The sequence below is a fragment of the Mercurialis annua genome, linkage group LG1-X, assembly GCF_937616625.2.
Source record: "Mercurialis annua linkage group LG1-X, ddMerAnnu1.2, whole genome shotgun sequence".
Classification (NCBI taxonomy): domain Eukaryota; kingdom Viridiplantae; phylum Streptophyta; class Magnoliopsida; order Malpighiales; family Euphorbiaceae; genus Mercurialis; species Mercurialis annua.
Genome location: NC_065570.1, coordinates 4973703 through 4992733, shown reverse-complemented (window position 1 = coordinate 4992733; position 19031 = coordinate 4973703). Strand labels below are relative to the sequence as shown.

Genomic DNA, 19031 nt, shown 5'->3' with positions numbered 1-19031 from the left:
GGCAGGAGAGTTATGATAAGATTTGAACTATAAAGACAGCCTAGCTACCCACACACTACTATTGGTCACCCCACCCCACCATTCAACATACTTAACAATTTCTTTAACATGCATGCATGTGCACATCAAATGGCTAGTTTCTAATAGACATGTTACCGGTCTGGTCTGGTTCGATTTTATCCATCCAAACTCATCCATTTTAAACCGGATTTGATTATCGAGTATGATTTCATATTTTGTCCATTTGTTATGGATGAATATTAAGTTTCTAAATAAAATTTTATTGACACTCGGAAGAAAAACCCTCCGAATAAAAATCCAATGCATAAATCGAGTTTGATTAATAAAAAAATATTAGACCGGTTTTGAACTTGTATTTAAAAGAGTAAGATCTTGTTGAATTTAGTCCAAATCAAACATAAAATCATATATGACATATTATTAATTTAGAAAACTTACAACTACAAAGTTATTTTTTTTCAGTTTAACATTAATTTACTATTCAAATATTAATAAATCATGTTTCAATACAAATATACTTTTAAGAGTATTTTTAATTCACATGAAATAAACAGATAGATAATGATCATGAAGAATATCATGGAGCATTATTAGTTGAAACTTTGAGTGAAGTAGAGAACCTTCATAAAAATGGTGTAGGCTATCATTGAGACAAAACTTGGGTTCATTTTTATTTTTAGTAAATGGAGTTAGTTGGGTGTTTTATCTCTATCTTATTATAAGTAAAAATAATGTCATTTTCATTATTGGAGCAGCTAGCTTGCATTGTCATACTCATGCCAAGCTAACTCTCAAAATATCTATCATTTGGTCCCATTTTAAATTTTGTCTCCTACTTCACATATCTCTTTGAGTATTTTTTTCTCCCTACATATTAGTTGAAAATTTCTTAATTTATATTACCTACCAAATTGTGGATTTAGAAAAAAAAAAATTGACAAAAAGGAAATGCACTTTTATCAAGATCAAATTATTGAAATAAGAATAAATAGTAGAAATTATATCAAAATAATTTATAAATAAAATGATGCTGATAAAGAGTTGCTATCTTAAAAACAATATTTTGGCACAATCAAATTGTAAATATGTATAAGCTGGACTGTAGAATGCGAGCTCAATTCAGACGACATGCATGTAGCTTTATTTGCAAAAACCTACAACGAAGATTTAAGTTAAAAAAAAAATATAAACACAAATAAGTGTCTTATATAATGTGGGATAAATGACTTCCAAATAATACTACAAGCCATTTTTGCAACATAAAATACACGAATTCAATCATTTAATATTTAACGGTCTAATCGAATGAGATTACAATTAAATTTTTATATTCCAATTGAATTATATTTATTGTTGTAGCATCACGTGATGTTTTAACAGTCTACAATTTATTATTTTTATTTTTTATCGTATTTATTTAATAGTTTTATATTGAATTGTTGGATATATATTTAGATGTTTATACTTTATATATTGTAATATGACTTTAATAGATGTATTATGTTCATCTTTAATTAATAGTTAAAAAAATCAATAAAAATTAAAATATTTAAAATATTTCTAGCAAATATATATACTTATCATATTTTTTAAATTTGAAATTAAAATTAAAATTAAAATTAAAATTAGTTATGTTAATCAAAATTATATTTCTATGTATTATTTTTTGAGCTACTTTTAAGAAAATAGATTAACTTTCTTAATAATTAATTTTTAACTGTCACGTTATTTGCATAGATACAAAAATGTCATGGAAATATCGACTTAATCAAGTTTATAAATAGATTAAAAAGAAACAAGTTGATAAATAGGTATTAATCAAAAACAAAAAAAACAGAGAGCACAGCAGGCAAATGAAGGGGTGAGGGTGGGCCAGCGGAACCGACGAACAGCCTAGCAATGGCAAAAGCCTAGATGTCGACACCACCATACAGTTGGCGCCAAGTGGCATTTAGCCCTTATTAAGCAGTTTTAAACATTTTTAAATTATTTTTTAACCTAATAAATAATTCAAAATCTTTTAATTCTATTTTTTCTATTGATATATCCCTCCTCCTCCCCCTTCTATCTTCCCCAATCAGATTTCAAATTGAAAAAACAAAATCTGTTTGGCAGAGAGAAGGAGAAGTGGGCATTTCTCTAGCATTTATATCTTCATTTTTCTTTTGGCTAATTAAAGAAAATAATTCAAAATGAGAGAGGTTATTAGTATGCACATTGGTCAGGCGGGAATTCAGGTCGGTAATTCTTGCTGGGAACTTTACTGCCTTGAACATGGAATTCAGCCCGATGGAATGATGCCCAGGTACTAGATCTATCTTTAAATTTAATTGGGTTTTTTTTTCGAAATTATTAGATCTCGTTTAATTTAATTAGATCTTGTTATTTTAAATCTGGGTATGTGATTAGTATTTGTGAAGCAATGTTAGTCATTTGTGATTGAGGATATTGGATTTGGTAGAATAATTAGGTTATTTAATTATGATTATGTTTATGTTCGTCGAATAATTAGGTTATACTATGCTGTTCATACGTAATTTATGTTAATTTAACTGGGTTTTGTTTTCATGTTGTGATGCAGTGACACGACAATTGGCACCGAACACGATTCGTTCAATACTTTCTTCAGTGAGACTGGCTCCGGCAAGCATGTTCCGAGAGCTATATTTGTAGATCTAGAGCCTACAGTCATTGATGAAGTTAGAACTGGAACTTATAGACAGCTTTTTCACCCTGAGCAACTTATTTCTGGCAAGGAGGATGCTGCGAACAATTTTGCTAGAGGTCACTATACAGGTAATGAAATGATTTCAATTTTGCTGGTTAAGACTGTAGCTCATTTTTGCTGTTCGTTAAATCTGACTGTAATTGGTTTATTTCTGTGAATGATGGCAGTGGGAAGGGAAATTGTTGATCTATGTCTCGACCGAGTGAGGAAATTGGCAGACAACTGCACTGGATTGCAAGGGTTTTTGGTTTTCAATGCTGTTGGTGGTGGTACTGGTTCTGGCTTGGGTTCACTGCTTTTGGAACGGTTGTCAGTAGATTATGGAAAGAAGTCAAAACTTGGCTTCACCATCTTTCCCTCTCCTCAGGTGCATACAGCCATTAACAGTATTATAACTTCATTTGTGTTTTTGTATTCTTATGTAGCAGCTTCTTGTTTAACCATGAGTAAATTAGTTTATTCAAATGACATATCACTCTCATGTTGAAAGCTAATATGTATAGTGTAAAATTGAAAAAATCAATGATTTTGGGAGGTGAAATTTACATGAGCGTTCCTTCAAAGTACATCAAATTCTCTGGTTATTACTTGAATTTTTCCTGTATCCCTTGGCTTGCTTTGTGAGTGTCAAAGTTTCTCAAAGGAATTGGTTTACAATATTGCAGGTTTCAACTGCTGTTGTTGAACCTTACAACAGTGTGCTTTCCACCCATTCTCTCCTCGAGCATACAGATGTTGCTGTCCTTCTGGACAATGAAGCTATCTACGATATCTGCAGGAGATCACTGGACATTGAGAGGCCAACATATACCAACTTGAATCGCTTAATATCCCAGATCATCTCTTCTTTGACCACTTCCTTGAGATTTGATGGTGCCATTAATGTGGATGTCACAGAGTTTCAAACTAACCTTGTGCCATATCCTCGAATCCACTTTATGTTGTCTTCTTATGCCCCAGTAATATCAGCTGCAAAGGCTTACCATGAGCAGCTATCTGTTCCTGAAATCACAAGTGCTGTGTTTGAGCCCTCAAGTATGATGGCAAAATGTGATCCAAGGCACGGGAAGTACATGGCTTGTTGTCTGATGTATCGTGGAGATGTCGTGCCAAAGGACGTCAATGCTGCAGTTGCCACCATTAAGACAAAGAGGACAGTTCAATTTGTCGACTGGTGAGTCAACAAACCATATGCTTGATGTATTGAGAATTAATGTTGTGTCCCCGCTTCTAATGAGAGGAGTTTTCTTCTTTTGCATATTTGTAGGTGCCCTACTGGTTTCAAGTGCGGTATCAACTACCAGCCACCAACTGTAGTACCGGGAGGTGATCTTGCTAAGGTACAACGTGCAGTCTGTATGATAAGCAACAATACAGCTGTAGCTGAGGTATTCTCAAGAATCGACCACAAATTTGATCTCATGTACGCCAAGCGAGCATTTGTGCATTGGTATGTTGGTGAAGGAATGGAAGAAGGTGAGTTCTCAGAAGCTCGTGAAGATCTTGCAGCTCTCGAGAAGGACTACGAGGAAGTCGGTGCAGAAGGCGCCGAAGATGATGAAGAAGGAGAAGATTATTGAAGTAATGGTTTGTGAGACATGAACATGTGTATGTCTAGCTTGTGACTACTATCTTTTGTTTGTTTCTACGGCTTTGTAAAAAGAATTTAATCCATGTTGTTCATGGCTGAATTATCTCTCATGTTTTGGCTCTGTACTTAATGATGTTTTTGAATTAAGTTTTATCATCATTTCATTTTCTGAAATGTTAATAACAATCTTTCCTTAATTTTTTCGTGTCGATGCTGTTTACGGTGAATCATTTAGATAAAACTGCTAGTGGTGCATTCTTTTGATTGTGAATCAGGATCCATGGATAAAGATAGCTTATATCATGAAGACTGAAAAGCTCCACTTTTAGCCCTAGTATGATTTGGGTTGTGCATTCACCAAACCGAGTTTGTCCGTTTGGTTTGATTTGTATCAAAACTGAAGTTAATTTTTTTTTTACTTCCACAATTGAACAAAATCTAAAACCTAAATTGAATTTTATTTATAATATCAAATTTGACTGTATTTATCAGTATGGTTATTCGGTTTGGTTTGATTTCACAAGCCCCTATATATAACCTAAAACCTAATCTTATAAACACCAAGGCGAAGACATATCGTTCCTTATCTGTCCTGTTTTCTCAACTTCTGAAAGCAACAATTAAATTTCATCTCTAAACTGGGGAAATGGACTGCAGTGCAGACATCCCAAACTGCATATCATATTGGAAAAACAACAATCATCCCCTTGAAGTTTTAGCGAATCTCTGTTTTTCTCTTAAATTTTTTGAACTTACAGTTTACCCTGAATTTTAGGTATTTGATAACCTAATTCTTCTTATAAGGTGAGCTTCAGTTAAATTGAACTAAAGTAATAAGGTGAAAACAATGAATTTTAAATGAGTTGAGCCAACCCCAAGCTACTCAGAATTGGAATTGACTCAAAAAATATCCAAAATCGACTCAATTGATATCAAGTCCAGCATGAATTTGAGCTACTCAAGGAGTCGAATTCAAACATCAAAATACTCGACTGAATACGCTTGCCAGCCTAATTGAATTTTAGTTAATTTACTTTTTATCCTTTATAATTATATATATATATATATTTATAATAATACCGTTATTTTATATTAAATTTTACTTTTAAAATATATAATTAGATAATTGAATTGAGTCAAGTCAAGTTGAACTCGAGTCTCAATTATTATACGAATTCAAGCTCGAGTCCCTAAAATTAAAACTGGATTGAGTTCGAGTCAAATTTCTAACTGTAGCCGAACTTGAGCTTGGTAGTGTTTCAACTCGAGTTGACACTACTTCAGTTGATTTTTCATAGTTACTAAATGCACATGTGTGATAATGATATGAAATTAGGCTAGTTAAGATAGAACCTTAACATATTTTCTAATGATTAAAACATTGATGACATCAATACCTTCCAAGAAGAAAGAAAGTAGTATTTGAAAAATTGAAACAATGAAAAATAATTGTATATAATTTAATACAAATAATTGCTCAGTCAACTTTGCATTCATCGATCATAAACAAGACCTTCATAGCTCAGTCAACCTCAAATTCATCCATCATTGCTAAAACAATTACAAGATTTAAACCATAATTAATTAACAGATTGGTGGAAGATCCCATAAAGCTTCAATAGGATCATGAAAAGTTTCCATATATTCTTGAACTCCATTTATGGCATATAAAGATGCTGAAATCTGTCTTTCAACTTTGATTCTGTCAAATTCCGTGAACTCCAAGTCATTTGTTTCAGGCAGTATCATATTCTTGGGGAACTCTAATACTTCTTGAGTAAATGAATTAAACTTGTCAAATCCAGTTTCATATGTCCATGAAAGATCAGACTGAGAAAACCCTAATCCGTATTCTTCTCGGCAGTTGCTCATATCCGGCTTGTATACATCTTCATCAAATCGGGTAGGAGTATTATAGTCGCTCGTGCTGCTGCTGCTGCTGCTGGCGGAAGCGGTGGTGGTAGACGTTGGGGTGGCAGTGGTGGTGCTAATACTAGAAGTACTAGTGCTATTTGAGGGAGTAGAGACTTGAGGGTTTTCTTCTTCTGTTTCTTGTGTTATTTGTTTATTTTCCGATTTCTTGTTGAGGAGATTTTTGATTCTTGAAGCAAGAGGAGAATCCAAGGAGACATGAGTTACGAAATTGGTCCGAGTATTCGTTCCGCGAAGAAGACAAGCAGCTTCATCATAAGCTCTTGCAGCTTCTTCAGCTGTCCCAAAAGTTCCAAGCCACATCCTAATCTTCTGTGTTGTGTCTTTGATCTCAGCCACCCATCTTCCCGAAGGCCTTTGTCTAACACCAACAAATTTGTTGTTGTTATTGTTAATATTATTGTTGTTAGAATTCTTGAATTTGCTTGTTTTCTTCATTGGAACAACACTTGATCTTCTATTCTGCTTTTGCTGTTGGAATTGAATTTCCATTGATAACTTGTTGTACAAGAAACTGTGTGTTTCTTGATTCTTTTTTTTTTGAAGAGAAATTTGAAATTTGGATATTTGAAACAATGTGTAGTTGTTCTTGTTTGGTCTACAATGGAGAAATATATAATTAGGTGAAAGGCTCCTTTGGGTTATTTTATTAGCAATATGGTGGTAATATGATAGGGATATAATGAGTTGTTAGTTAGTTTTTGTAAGGTAGTGAAATTTGCATTTTCTAATGTAGACAAATTACCTCTCAATTGGAGAATTTCTATGTTTTGCATGCCTTAAGTTTGACTCCATCTAAAATGACAAGTTTGTTATCACATTATGCATAAGTGTGTAATGGGTCAAAATGACTTAGCAATATATTGAAACTTAATGCCATAGTGACTTCTATTAAATTGATAAACTTGAAAAGGGTCCTCTCAATTCTCAAGGAAATTAACATAAAATGTAAAAACATCAGTACTAGACAAACATCTCTTTTATATACAGAAATTAAAATCTAATTAAATATCTAAAATGGAGTAATATATCTTCATAATGGATCCGATTTGATATAGAATATATTAACATTAATTAAAGTATATATAGCCGGAAGTTATTAAGATACTAACCGACAATTATAAAATAAAAGTATAATAAATTAATTTCAATTTTTTTTAATATGTAGTTATAATACTTGGAATATAATTGTTCTTTTTTTTTTTAGAGAAAACTTGCATGAAATGAATTTATAATTTCTAATATTGTAAAACAAACATTCCTTTCCTTTTAGAAATGGAATATGAATGTGGACTTGAAAGTCATTAGATGAGAAGACCGGGTTATTTAATCTTGATGTGAATTTGAATGAGATTAGATTAGACAATGGACACAAACAAACTTGTAATAAAAGTAATATTGACCTAAACTCTAATTAAGTCTTGTAATTTTTGTCTTTTAATTAAGTTCGTCAAGCATATGAAAAGAGAATCTTAAAATGCTCAAATTGTTGCCACTTGGAGACACCAAAATGAAGCTCTAGAAATAGTCAGAAACTAAGGTCCAAATTTTGGCTGAAGAGAAAAATTATAGAGACCGAGTCAAGCATTAAAACGACAGACAGGAATATGATATCGTGTACGAAGTGTTAGTACTAACCTCTTCTTACATCAGTAAAAGCACAATTTTGTTTCTTTGCATCCTATTCTTTTAATTCAATTATTCTTTTTTGTTGAACTAATTTATTTGCATTACAAGTATGCATGGAAATGATAAATAATCAATTTTATTAGGCTAAAACTATCTAGAGGCCCTTGTACTATATCATTTTTATTCAAAAAGCCCTTGTAGTATTTTTTTTGTTCTTCAGGTCCCTGTACTTGGCAAAATTCCGATTTTTAGGTCCTTTTGAGGGACTGGAAGAACAAAAAAATTGTAAATAAAGGGACTGGAAAAAACTAAAAAAGGACCTAAAAATCAAAAGTTATGTAAGTAGAGGGACCTGAAGAACAAAAATATAGTACAGGGGCTTTTCGAATAAAAATGATATAGTATAAGGACCTCTAGATGGGTTTAGCCATTTTGGTATGATATCTCTATCAAAAATCTCCAACAAGCACTTTTTTTTTTGAGATTTTTTGATTACTTCTTCTTTTTCCTATTAAAAAGGCGAATTATTGTTCTCTCTTCCGATGTAATTAAATTATAAAACAAAATCGTCCTATTTTGAAATATACACACACAATAAACATAGCGCTAGAATTTTTTTAAGTGGGGGCGACTAAAATTGGAACCAAAACTGTGTATTAAAAAAAAGGTGGTTCGAGTGGGGATCAGTTTGAATGTGGAAGGTTTAAAAGTGGTGTCTTATAGTTGTGACCCGTTCAAGACGCCTCATGGTAGTAACAAAAAAAACTTTTTACCTCCGAGCTGCTACTAATTGATATATCTTGACTATTTTTTTAAGATTCAAGGGTTATTGGGATACAAATGATAAGAAGCATTATTATGTTAAGAATCAAAATATCATCGAGACATTTCTAAGAAAATAAATATAAACAAGTAGTCTTGTATGAAGCAAGTGGATGATAAGATAAATAGAAAAAAAGTTGAGAATGAGTCATTATTGAGACATTGTCGTTTTCATTGTTTTTCATTTTAGAAACTAAATTAGCATTAAGTCTTGCTTAAGCTAAAAAGATGCTTTAATTTGATGTTGACCTAATAATTTAATAAATTATATAATTAGAAAAACTCAGTAGCAGGTAAACTTGATATGTCAAGCAGATCCTAATCTTTCATAAGAATCTGTTCATTTCCAGCCCTTTAGTAGCTGAAAGGACCGACCTTCAAAATGGTGGCTGTCTCAAAAATGAATTATTAGAAAATACTACTGTACCAAAACTGATAAATACATGTGGCAAAACACATATCTGACTCATGCACTTATACTGTTTTAGACACTGAATCCCTACACTTATATTTGTCAAAATAAGTCCCCATATTTTTAATTTTATAGCATTAAGCCATCACGTCAAACCAAAATATGGTTTTGCCAATAGATATCAAGCAAGAAAATCGACTAAGTTAGCCTGTCACGTCAAGGACGGAAGGTCTGAATTATGTTTCAGCTAACTTGAAATGAAAAAATAATTCGTATCAACCCAGAAAATTGGTAGGGAACACGCTGCTACCAAATGCAAAACATGACTCTTCTATTTATGCACTATATTAAAAATTTAGCATCCAGATGAATACAAATCACCGATAACATTACAAGAATAGCCTCACTTACAAGCCTCAATCTCAACAAAAACCAGGTAGATGTGTAAATTTTGATTACTTTAATTCGTTCATTTCAATCAAACAATGGAACAGTACGAACATGTTGTATTATACAAATCTTTGGGCAAAACTGTGACACTTTCATAACAAATAGAGAACTCCTCCACAGATATTTCTTTTAAGACGCAGTTGGTGGATAAAGAATTGGAAGATATTAACACGCAACACGCGACACGCCAGCATTAAAAGACAACTTCTCAGAGAACAACGACATGCACGCCAATGCAAAAAGAACACAACTGACTGCACACAGCTTATTCTCAAAGGAGATGAATCACGTACTCATGAATGCAGGACCTCAACATGGCTTCAAAGAGGATATAACAATGATCCGTACATTTCTTGGGGGATTAAGAGGACAAGATAGATTGCAGAGCAAGTTGCTGTTGCGGCTCCAAGGATGACCAAGTTGAAGCTAGGGTAGCAGGCGGTAACATATGCTGAAGTTGCCTCAATAAACTAATCATTCTACCCATAGTTTGCTCTGTCGCCAAGTCTTTGCCTCCGCATATGACCTATAACGATCATTGGAACAAATTGGAACGAGAGTATTTAAAGGGAATATTCTACAGATCCAATACTTAAAAAAGAAAAAAACTAATGCTGATAGAAACAAGTATACCTCGGCAAAAACAAGGACAATTTTGGGAAGATATTGATTGTTCAGTCCCAAAAGCTCGACATCCGACCTGGAAACAGTTTCATTTTTATCTTTCAATTAGTACATCAGAGGCCGACTAAACCATGAAGCACAAAGGATGAGATAGAAGAAATGACCCGGTAAAAGATGTAGAAAATGCCACTTACCTTTCAACCATTGAGCAAAGCTGATCATGCACAAGCTTGGCCTCGATTAAATCATTCTTCAAGGGTAAGCACCTTAACCAGGCTGGCACTACCTGCCAAGCAACACATGTATGAGAAATTAATGGATAAATATAACAAACATCCGCTCTATCTTTCTCCTTTTAGAGCATCGAAGATCTTTCTTGGGATCCAACAACTTGCTGTAGACACTTTGATTTGTGACTTTACGAAACCCAGTTGCATATATAATTTAATTCAAAACCGCTCTGCAGATAGAAAAGGAATGTTTAACATGTAATTACATTGGAGAAAATACCTGTGCTGCATCTATACTATCTCGATGAAATTGGCATATTTTTCCAAGAGCTGAAACAGCATTGTCATATGCCAATACATTGTCCACATGACGAGCATTAGGATCGCTTATTACAATATTTAACTTAGAGAGGGCCTCTGCAATAAAATAAAATAAAAACAAATATCCCTTTACAACAGATGAAAACAGCAACGTCAAATAGATAGGCCCAGATATGTAACTGAAACTGAAAGTACCTCTAACAAGTGGTTTAAACACAGATCCACCAAACTCTGCACAAATACCGACCCCATATACAGCTGCCTGAAAAGTTATGGCAAATATTTAAATAAAAAAGTTATGGCATTTCCAAGAGAATCAAAGTACTAGCATTAAGAAGCACAAACCTGGCGAACATCTGGACTTTCATCATTGCAGGCTTCCAAAAGGAAAGGTACGTATGTTTCATAATATTTGTTCCTGCAATATACAAAGATAAGTACGTAAAAGACGTTGAAAGAATATATTAAAGGAACCAGGAAATGTCTCTTACTTAAGAGCTGCTTCACGACATTGCTCCACAACATCATCAAATATGCAAATGGCGATTCTCCTCTCTTCTGCAGTTTTATCCTTACCCTGTACAATAAATTAAATCAAAAAGAGAGCAGCCAAGTAGATTTTGTTGATATAAGCCAGATCAAAATACATAAATGGGGTTAGCATATGAAAAAACAAGATGAAGCATTAGGCAATTACTTACCAACATAGGTGTTATGTATGGTGAAATCTCATCAAAGAGAGGCAAGAAAGAGACCCTAAATGTCTTAATTAGTGTGCCCAACAGATCCCCCACCTAAATATTGAAGAGAAATATAGCATATACTATTACTATATTGTCTAACAATTAAAAAAAAAAAATATTTTAACAATTACTACTTGATCAAAGAGATCTTCTTCTTGCTCGTTTTCTTCCTTAAGTAACTCCCCTTCTTCTGCATCAAAGTCCTCTGCTTTTGTCCTCTCTATTCTTTCCTGTTTTCTAGCAGAGCTGCCAGTGATAACATTCTTTATCTCATCTACAATGGACCTTACTTGGGTTTCATCTAAAAGAGGTCCAGAAACCTAAAGGGGACAAAACCCACAATAAGATCAGTTCGTAAGAAAAAGCAGCAGAGTACAATGAAGATGCAATTTATCATTTTATCCATTTGATCATAACAATTTGCAGACCAGTTATTAAAATTAGAGATCTACACAAAAAAGAAGCAAATTCACAAAATCATGGACTCAAAGAAAAAAGGGTTAATTACATATAAAATCACCACCTTTACACGAAATTGCAAAAATAACACAACCTTTAAAACGTGGCAATTCAGGACACCACCTTTCATTTCTTTTCAAAAACAACATGAACACATTTTTAGTGGCGTTTTTGCTGACGTGGCATGACACGTGGCGCTCCCATTGGCTGTCCAAGTCAGCAAAATTTTATCTAAAAACGTGCCCATGTTTTTGAAAAAAAAATGAAAGGTGATGCCCTGAATTGACACGTTTTAAAGGTCGTGTTATTTTTGAGAATTCGTGTAAAGGTGGTGATTTTAAATGTAATTAACCCAAGAAAAAACAACCTGAAGAAAAATAATAAGAAAAACTTTGCACATGTCTGAAAAATAAAAGAAATTAAAAGGATGATGACTAACAACATACAGCAAAAATGAGACATGAAAGCATGAACAGACAAAATCGATTATAAAAAAACATAAAATGAAATATTACAGATTAAAGAACTCAGACTGGTAAAAATGGTAAAATTATAAAGTGTGAACATGAGTTGGTCAAAGTAAACATACAGCACCTGTGCCTTTAAAAATTGCTTAACCGACTCTTATAAGAAAGAAAAGAGCTTATTAGAACTGAGCCACAATTTATCATGCCAAAAAACAAGTATGCAAGAACCTGAAATCCACTCACTAATATAGCTGAAAACACAAGTATCTACTAGAACTGTGTAACATGGTATTGAGGAAGTGATCATCAGAAAACATCAAAATAATAAAAAAAAACATGCATGTCCTTCTAGGTGTTTATGGGTAACATTATAAACCAATATTACGAACCTGTATGCATTCATTCAGCGAGTCCAACATGCTTGCACAAATTTCTACCTCCGGCTCCTGAATGATTGTTTGCCACACAAAGATAGCCATTTAGACAAAACAATCATGATCTCAGCATATACAGATAGAAAGAACGAAAAATGATTTAAATCTATAAACTCCAAAGGAACAATTAAAAAGGGGAGTAAAACCTTATGCAAAGCCTCCACCAAAGCTGGTATTATATAATCAGATAATTGCTTTAAATATGACTCATTACGACCTTGAGATTGACCTTTTTCTATGGCAAGTTTAGCAGAGCGTAGTAGCTCCGGCATAGCTATAAGCAAGATAATAAAAACAACATTACGAATTTTGAAAAGATTCAGTAAAAAAAAGTATGTATATGTATAAAAAGTTAAAAGAAAATAATAGCACCTGAAACAGCCGCCTTCCGCACTTCTTCATGGAAATAAAATTTAAGAAGAGGCACCAGAGTAGTAGCAACCTGTGAATCTTAGTTTACTAAGTAACTCACTCAGTTTAGGAAAACAAATCCAAAATAAATAAATAAATATAAACCTGATCGATCCATGGAAAAAATCCTTCCTTCAACTCATCAGCGTAGCAGCAAAGCATGTTACAAGCTGTAGCTTTTTCCTCCAGAATACTTGTCTTGATCCCTATTCTCTTATCCCCAAGTGTGATTGTTTCAATGCTACAATAGAAAATGGGCTAAAAAATCAATACATAAACTGCATCTAGTAAATGCAATAAGAAAAAAGAGCTTCAACATAAGATAATGTATAATAGATACATGTGCCCTGTGCATTGGATAAAAAAGGATTACGATCCTACATTTTTCAGAAAGTTCACATTTCCCATGAGCCAAAGATAAATATGGCAGCTAAATTTGTATACAAAAGTTGGGCACATTTCGGCATAAGCATTATTATCATGAAAAAAGCAGAAGGACATTATTTGTCGCTAGAAAAGATGTTGTAACAAAAGTCATAAATGAGTTTAACAACACATGTAAACAGAGCTTTCAAACAGTGATCATCATTGTGATTGTTACTGTCAACTTGTCAAATGGCAATTAAGAATCTCAAAGGTGACTGTAATTGTCTGAGGTGGTTCATTTCTAAAGGAAAAAATTCTATAGATTAGACAACTTATACTAATACATTTTAAAAGGCATAATCTTCTGATTTCATACAATATAACAAAAAGCAAACCTGTCATCTTCTTCATCAAAATCAGCATCAGAATCTGCAGATGTAATTGTTACATCAGGCTTAAGCTGAGCTGACTGAATAAGAGGTGGCATGACAACATTCATATAAGGAAGAAAATCCTGCCCAAGACACTTGCACAGTCTGGCCCATGCCTGCAAATCAGATATTCATTTTTTTACCATTTAGTTTTGCAATACCACTGCAGCAGTATATAACTTAAATTAAATCAACACAAAATTAACTGAACAGGAGTGTCATAGATAATATCAAAGTACTTGTATATAACTTTTTTAAAACATACTTGTAGCATGTAGCTTGTAGTTGGATCATCGGCTTCCATTTGAGTTCCTTGCAGTGACATTAAGACATCCATAACCTTGAAGGATGACGAACAAAAGGTCATTAGGATCCATCAAATTAAAAAAAAAATGCAATAGTTGTTTGTGACGATATGAGCCATCACTTTAGTATTCATAACCAAACAAATTGCAAGGGACTCATCCCAATAATCAAGAAAAAAAGACTAGGCAAATTTAATGATCCATCAAATTAAAAAAATTGTAATAGTTGTTTGTGACGATATGAGCCATCACTTTAGTATTCATAACCAAATAAATTGCAAGGGACTCATCCCAATAATCAAGAAGAAAAGAAGAGCTTAGGAAAATTTAATCATGAGTTCAGCACAAAAGAAGATGAAGAGAAGTCACTAAATTAACTGAGCGCATGTGCAAAGGGAAGACACATAGTATAGAAAGTCACAAACAGAAACATGTGGCATTATGCCATAGGCCCATAACAAAAATAATCAAGTGGATATGTTTATATTATTACCTGTCTGGCATCATCTCTAAATTTGTCCTTTCCAACAGCCATACCAACGAGACTAATGCATTCCATAGCTTTAGCACGAAGCATTCGATTAGATTTGTCATTTGCATTCACTAGTATAGTTTTCAAGTAAGGCATTACAGCAACATAATATTTCTGAAACTGCTCCTGTTAAAACAAAATACTTGAGAGTAAAGCTTAATTATAAACAGCAGACAATAAACGCTAATGATTTAGCTGAATCAAAATGATACATCTCGCAACTATATAAGAGCCTCAAATGTACCATTTCCTACATATTAGTTAAGATAGAAAAAAGTCATAACAGATCCAAGGTTAATCATACCTGTGAAGAATCAGCAACTGATGCTAAAGCCGTTAAAGCCCCCTCTTGCACCATTTGCTTTCCATTCTGTATTTCAAATTAACAACTCAACACATATAAAATCTAAATAAAAAATCACAAGACAACAACACATATGGAAACCCAGGCCTGTTAGGCCTTAAATAAAAGGCTTGGTATTGATGAGTAAATGAGCCCATACCTGCATTAATGTAAGGAGTTTGCTAATAATTCCATCCAAGTATGGTGCCAAAATATCTGGAGTGCAGTTTTCACTGAAATTGAGCACTGCTGAAGCAGCATGTGCCTGCACCAGGTAAGGGTCGATCAAAGAACAAAGAGGTCAATAATTTTTACAGAGACGGGAAAATTTATATCAATTCCCATCAAATTTAAAGTTCTAAACCACTATGGTTTCAAACTCATCCTGTAGAAATATACGTCTTCACTGCATATATGCACATCGACCAACTCCATGAATATTACTATGAACCATCAGCTTAAAATGTTAGCCAACTTCCAAATAAATCTATGTAAATGAAGATGTCACTCTTAGGGGTAAATTCTTATAGAAACTAGTGAAACTTCAGAACCATATTTAAGCTATTCGTGTGGTAGCACTAAGAAATTCACAGAGCTCAAATGTTCACCAGCTTCCAAATAAATCTATGTAAATGAAGATGTCACTTTTAGGGTAAATTCTCATACAGATAATTAATACTCAATAAATTAATAATTCTAATAATTAATAAAATTTTAGGGAACCAATTTGAATATTACGTTTTATAAAGTATTCAATAAATTAATAATTCTAATAATTAATAAATTTTTAATCCACCATGTATATTAATTATCAGAGAGTCGACTGTAGAAACTTCTTTTTTTTTTTGTTGAGAATTTACGCTATTCATGGTATGGCAGCACTAAGAAATTCACAATGATATAAATATAATTGCTGGATAAACCTGAACACGAGGATTCTGAACATCATCCATTGCACCAGCCAAAGCAGGCAACACTCTGTGATGATACTTTACTTGCAAATCTGGACCCAAGTCAGTTGATAATTGTCCAATTGCATTTATAGCTGCCCACCTCACACGGGGATGGGGATCCTGAAATGAATTTAAGACCATAGAAACTACTTGCTCGAGGTTTTTAATCATCACCTGTTCATTCAAGGCAAATCATAAGAACACAAGATAACAGAACAACGAATAAGAGTCAGAGACTCACAAATCACCAAGTAGATTAAAATAGCAAAATGCCAAGGGACTAATTACCCTACATATTGTCATATCCTTCAACATTTATGGAACACTAAATAGTAAAATCACATGGAGTACTATGCAATATGAGTATGTCTTTATGCCTTTGAAATATTTGTCATACAATTCGATGTATACTTATCAGAACTTCAATAAGTAGCTAATGAAGTCCCAAGTAAAACATCTATACCTTAGATGAACCCTCAGCAATCTGTGCCAATGCAATAAGTGCAGCATGATGTTTCTCCCACTCGGGAGAAGCCAAGAAAGTCTGCAAACCCTCAGAAACAACAGGAAGCACAGTATTCCCACCAAGTGAAATTGATAACCTATCCAAACATTCCTGTCCAAACCCATAATTACTAGTCTCACCAGCATCTTCATCCTCACTCTCAGCACTATGCCACTCCGGATCATCTTCAATGTCCAACAGCATTCTCATCAACACCATAAATAACCGATGCACGAACTGAGGAAACTTCCTCATCATACCGGGGGCTCTCTCCCTTGCTTCAGCTAATGTAATCACAAACTCAACAGCCAAATGTCGAGTCCCTTCTTCTAAATTTTCAGCCTCAGCAATTTGCAACATTGAATCCACGACTTGAACAATTTGCTTCCTCAAAAACCGAGGCTCGCTCCCAGCTAATTCAATCAACAATTCAAGCGCGTCTTGTGCTGTCGCCTCTTGTTGGCCATTCAAAGCCTCGGTCAAAGTCTTCATCATCAATGGTAACAAATCTTGAAACTTCTCCCTGTCATTATTACTCGATAAACACTGAATAAAACTAACAGATGCATTCAAAGCAGCAATTCTAACATCAGCACTCAAAGAACTGCTCAAACAATTCAAAAACAATTCATGAAGAGTATTCAAATGTGGAATTAGGGTTTCACCAATAAACTGAGCCAATCTGGCAAAAATCAAAAGCGCAGATTCCTGTAAATTGCAATTCTGTCCCCCGCCGGCAGTCACACATTGAAACATAAAAGGTAACAACTCAGGCCATCCTCCCTCAGGCAAAACAGACGCAGCAAGCTCCGATACAGTATCATTCACTTTCCTAGTTATAGATTTTACCGTCTCGCGCTGAAGTGACGTCAACAGCACGTTTTTAATCGCGCAACGAGTTGACTCGGTGAGTTTGGGATACAAAAATGAGTCATCATTCGCCACGCGTGTGAGATGCTTACGAAGGAGAACAGCGGACATAGCGCGGACCTCGGGAAGAGATGAAGACGAGAGAATCTGAGCGAGTCGAAGAAGAAGCGAGTCAGGATTAACTTGCTTACATAAATTGAAAAGCGACTCAGCGCTGGAGCGTTGTTCGTTTGAAGATGACATAAGGCTATTGATTAACGATTCGAAGTGAGTCGGGTCGGGTCCGAGGAGAAGGGCGAGCTGTTGGAGTTGGATTGGATCGGCGGCGGAGGCGGTGGCAGCCATGGATAAGGTTCGGAAGGTGGTGGTGGTGGTGGCTGCCAAAGAAGGGAGGGAAAATGGAAAAGAAGCGTAGGGGTTTTAGTTTTTTTGTTTTTGTAACTCTCGCGTGTTTGTTAAATACAGTTGTCCAATTGGTTGTTGCCACGTAATATGTGACGTTTTAAGTTAATATCACAGGATTAGTACTTAATTTTTTTATTAAGTGGTGGGATTAGGATAGATTATTAAATATTCTAATTGGGACATTGTGTCTACTTTTTTGTTCATTGTTGCAACTATAAATATGCTTACATTTCTCACCATAAGATCTTAATGTGAAAAGTATAGTAGTTAAAGTGGAACTCTAAATATACTTAATATAGACCTATTTGCAATTTTTAAAATAGATCCATTAAATAAATTAAGAAATAAGTAAGTTATCATCATCAAACACTTATGTCTTATGAAAGTAATTATTTAAATTTAATTACAATTTTAATTCAAGACAAATATTTAATCATTTAATTTCATAAAAAACTATTGTCCTTTATCACTTCTAACTCAAATCAAATTAGTAAAGTTTTAATAAAATTGTAATTGAAATTTCATTTTCTCTTCTCCTCTATTAAAGTTTATTGGCACGGCATTTGATTCAACTACAAACTCACAAACCTTTTAAAGATAATGGACAACAAATATTTTTCAAAAAAAAAGTCAAATAAAAATTCAAAAATAAAATAGAATAATAAAATTGTTTTGTTATAAATGAAAAGAAAAGCTATAAACAGCTAGAATTTTTTAGAGAGATAAATTATTTTGCTTAACGAGTTAAATTAAGAGTTATTTATTTATAAATTAATGAGATATATATATTTTTATATTAGATAAAAATTGACAAATTAATATATCATTTGGCAATTACTATCAATTGAAAATTCAATGTATGATTATCGATGTGAAGCCTAATTTATGGTATATTTTGATACTTCGAGTAACACTTCGTCAATTTTAATTATTTTTTATAAAACGGGATTAAACTGTAAAAATATACTTATATAGTTCATTTTAGATTAAATAAAAGTTTAAGTTGGAAATTCTAATGATAAAAGAAGGAAAGTTTAGGGACCCGTT

The 19031-nt window shown here is 33.5% G+C and overlaps 3 protein-coding genes across 3 annotated transcripts; 1 reads left to right on the top strand and 2 right to left on the bottom strand.

Annotated features, from left to right (window-relative positions):
- The first annotated feature begins 2057 nt into the window (after nt 1-2057).
- LOC126685854 (tubulin alpha-5 chain-like) lies at nt 2058-4537 on the top strand. Its single transcript, XM_050379834.2, has 5 exons — nt 2058-2326; nt 2603-2817; nt 2917-3116; nt 3415-3923; nt 4017-4537. Exons 1-5 carry the CDS (start codon nt 2214-2216, stop codon nt 4327-4329), a joined length of 1350 nt encoding a protein of 449 aa, XP_050235791.1. The 5' UTR covers nt 2058-2213; the 3' UTR covers nt 4330-4537.
- Nucleotides 4538-5756: 1219 nt separating this feature from the next.
- Nucleotides 5757-6925, bottom strand: LOC126664687 (ethylene-responsive transcription factor ERN1-like). Its single transcript, XM_050357197.2, has one exon. It carries the CDS (start codon nt 6762-6764, stop codon nt 5925-5927), a length of 840 nt encoding a protein of 279 aa, XP_050213154.1. The 5' UTR covers nt 6765-6925; the 3' UTR covers nt 5757-5924.
- A 2524-nt stretch (nt 6926-9449) lies between these two features.
- Nucleotides 9450-18013, bottom strand: LOC126682090 (uncharacterized). Its single transcript, XM_050377642.2, has 20 exons — nt 16668-18013; nt 16175-16378; nt 15412-15516; nt 15213-15278; nt 14870-15034; nt 14337-14411; nt 14036-14187; nt 13380-13515; nt 13236-13305; nt 13010-13137; nt 12819-12875; nt 11638-11823; nt 11462-11554; nt 11252-11337; nt 11106-11178; nt 10956-11022; nt 10720-10856; nt 10404-10495; nt 10219-10285; nt 9450-10111 (listed from the first exon to the last, which is right to left on the bottom strand). Exons 1-20 carry the CDS (start codon nt 17922-17924, stop codon nt 9947-9949), a joined length of 3381 nt encoding a protein of 1126 aa, XP_050233599.1. The 5' UTR covers nt 17925-18013; the 3' UTR covers nt 9450-9946.
- Between the last annotated feature and the right edge of the window lie 1018 nt (nt 18014-19031).

What these genes read in the sequence shown, in the direction of transcription:
- LOC126685854 (XM_050379834.2), top strand. Translation starts at nt 2,214, where the DNA reads ATGAGAGAGGTTATTAGTATGCACATTGGTCAGGCGGGAATTCAGGTC. An exon ending in CCCGATGGAATGATGCCCAG is followed by an intron (nt 2,327 to 2,602) that starts GTACTAGATCTA and finishes GTTGTGATGCAG; the next exon opens with TGACACGACAATTGGCACCG. An exon ending in ACAGTTCAATTTGTCGACTG is followed by an intron (nt 3,924 to 4,016) that starts GTGAGTCAACAA and finishes GCATATTTGTAG; the next exon opens with GTGCCCTACTGGTTTCAAGT.
- LOC126664687 (XM_050357197.2), bottom strand. Translation starts at nt 6,764, where the DNA reads ATGGAAATTCAATTCCAACAGCAAAAGCAGAATAGAAGATCAAGTGTT.
- LOC126682090 (XM_050377642.2), bottom strand. Translation starts at nt 17,924, where the DNA reads ATGGCTGCCACCGCCTCCGCCGCCGATCCAATCCAACTCCAACAGCTC. An exon ending in TTAGAGATGATGCCAGACAG is followed by an intron (nt 14,412 to 14,869) that starts GTAATAATATAA and finishes TCATCCTTCAAG; the next exon opens with GTTATGGATGTCTTAATGTC. An exon ending in TTGTCCTTGTTTTTGCCGAG is followed by an intron (nt 10,112 to 10,218) that starts GTATACTTGTTT and finishes TGATCGTTATAG; the next exon opens with GTCATATGCGGAGGCAAAGA.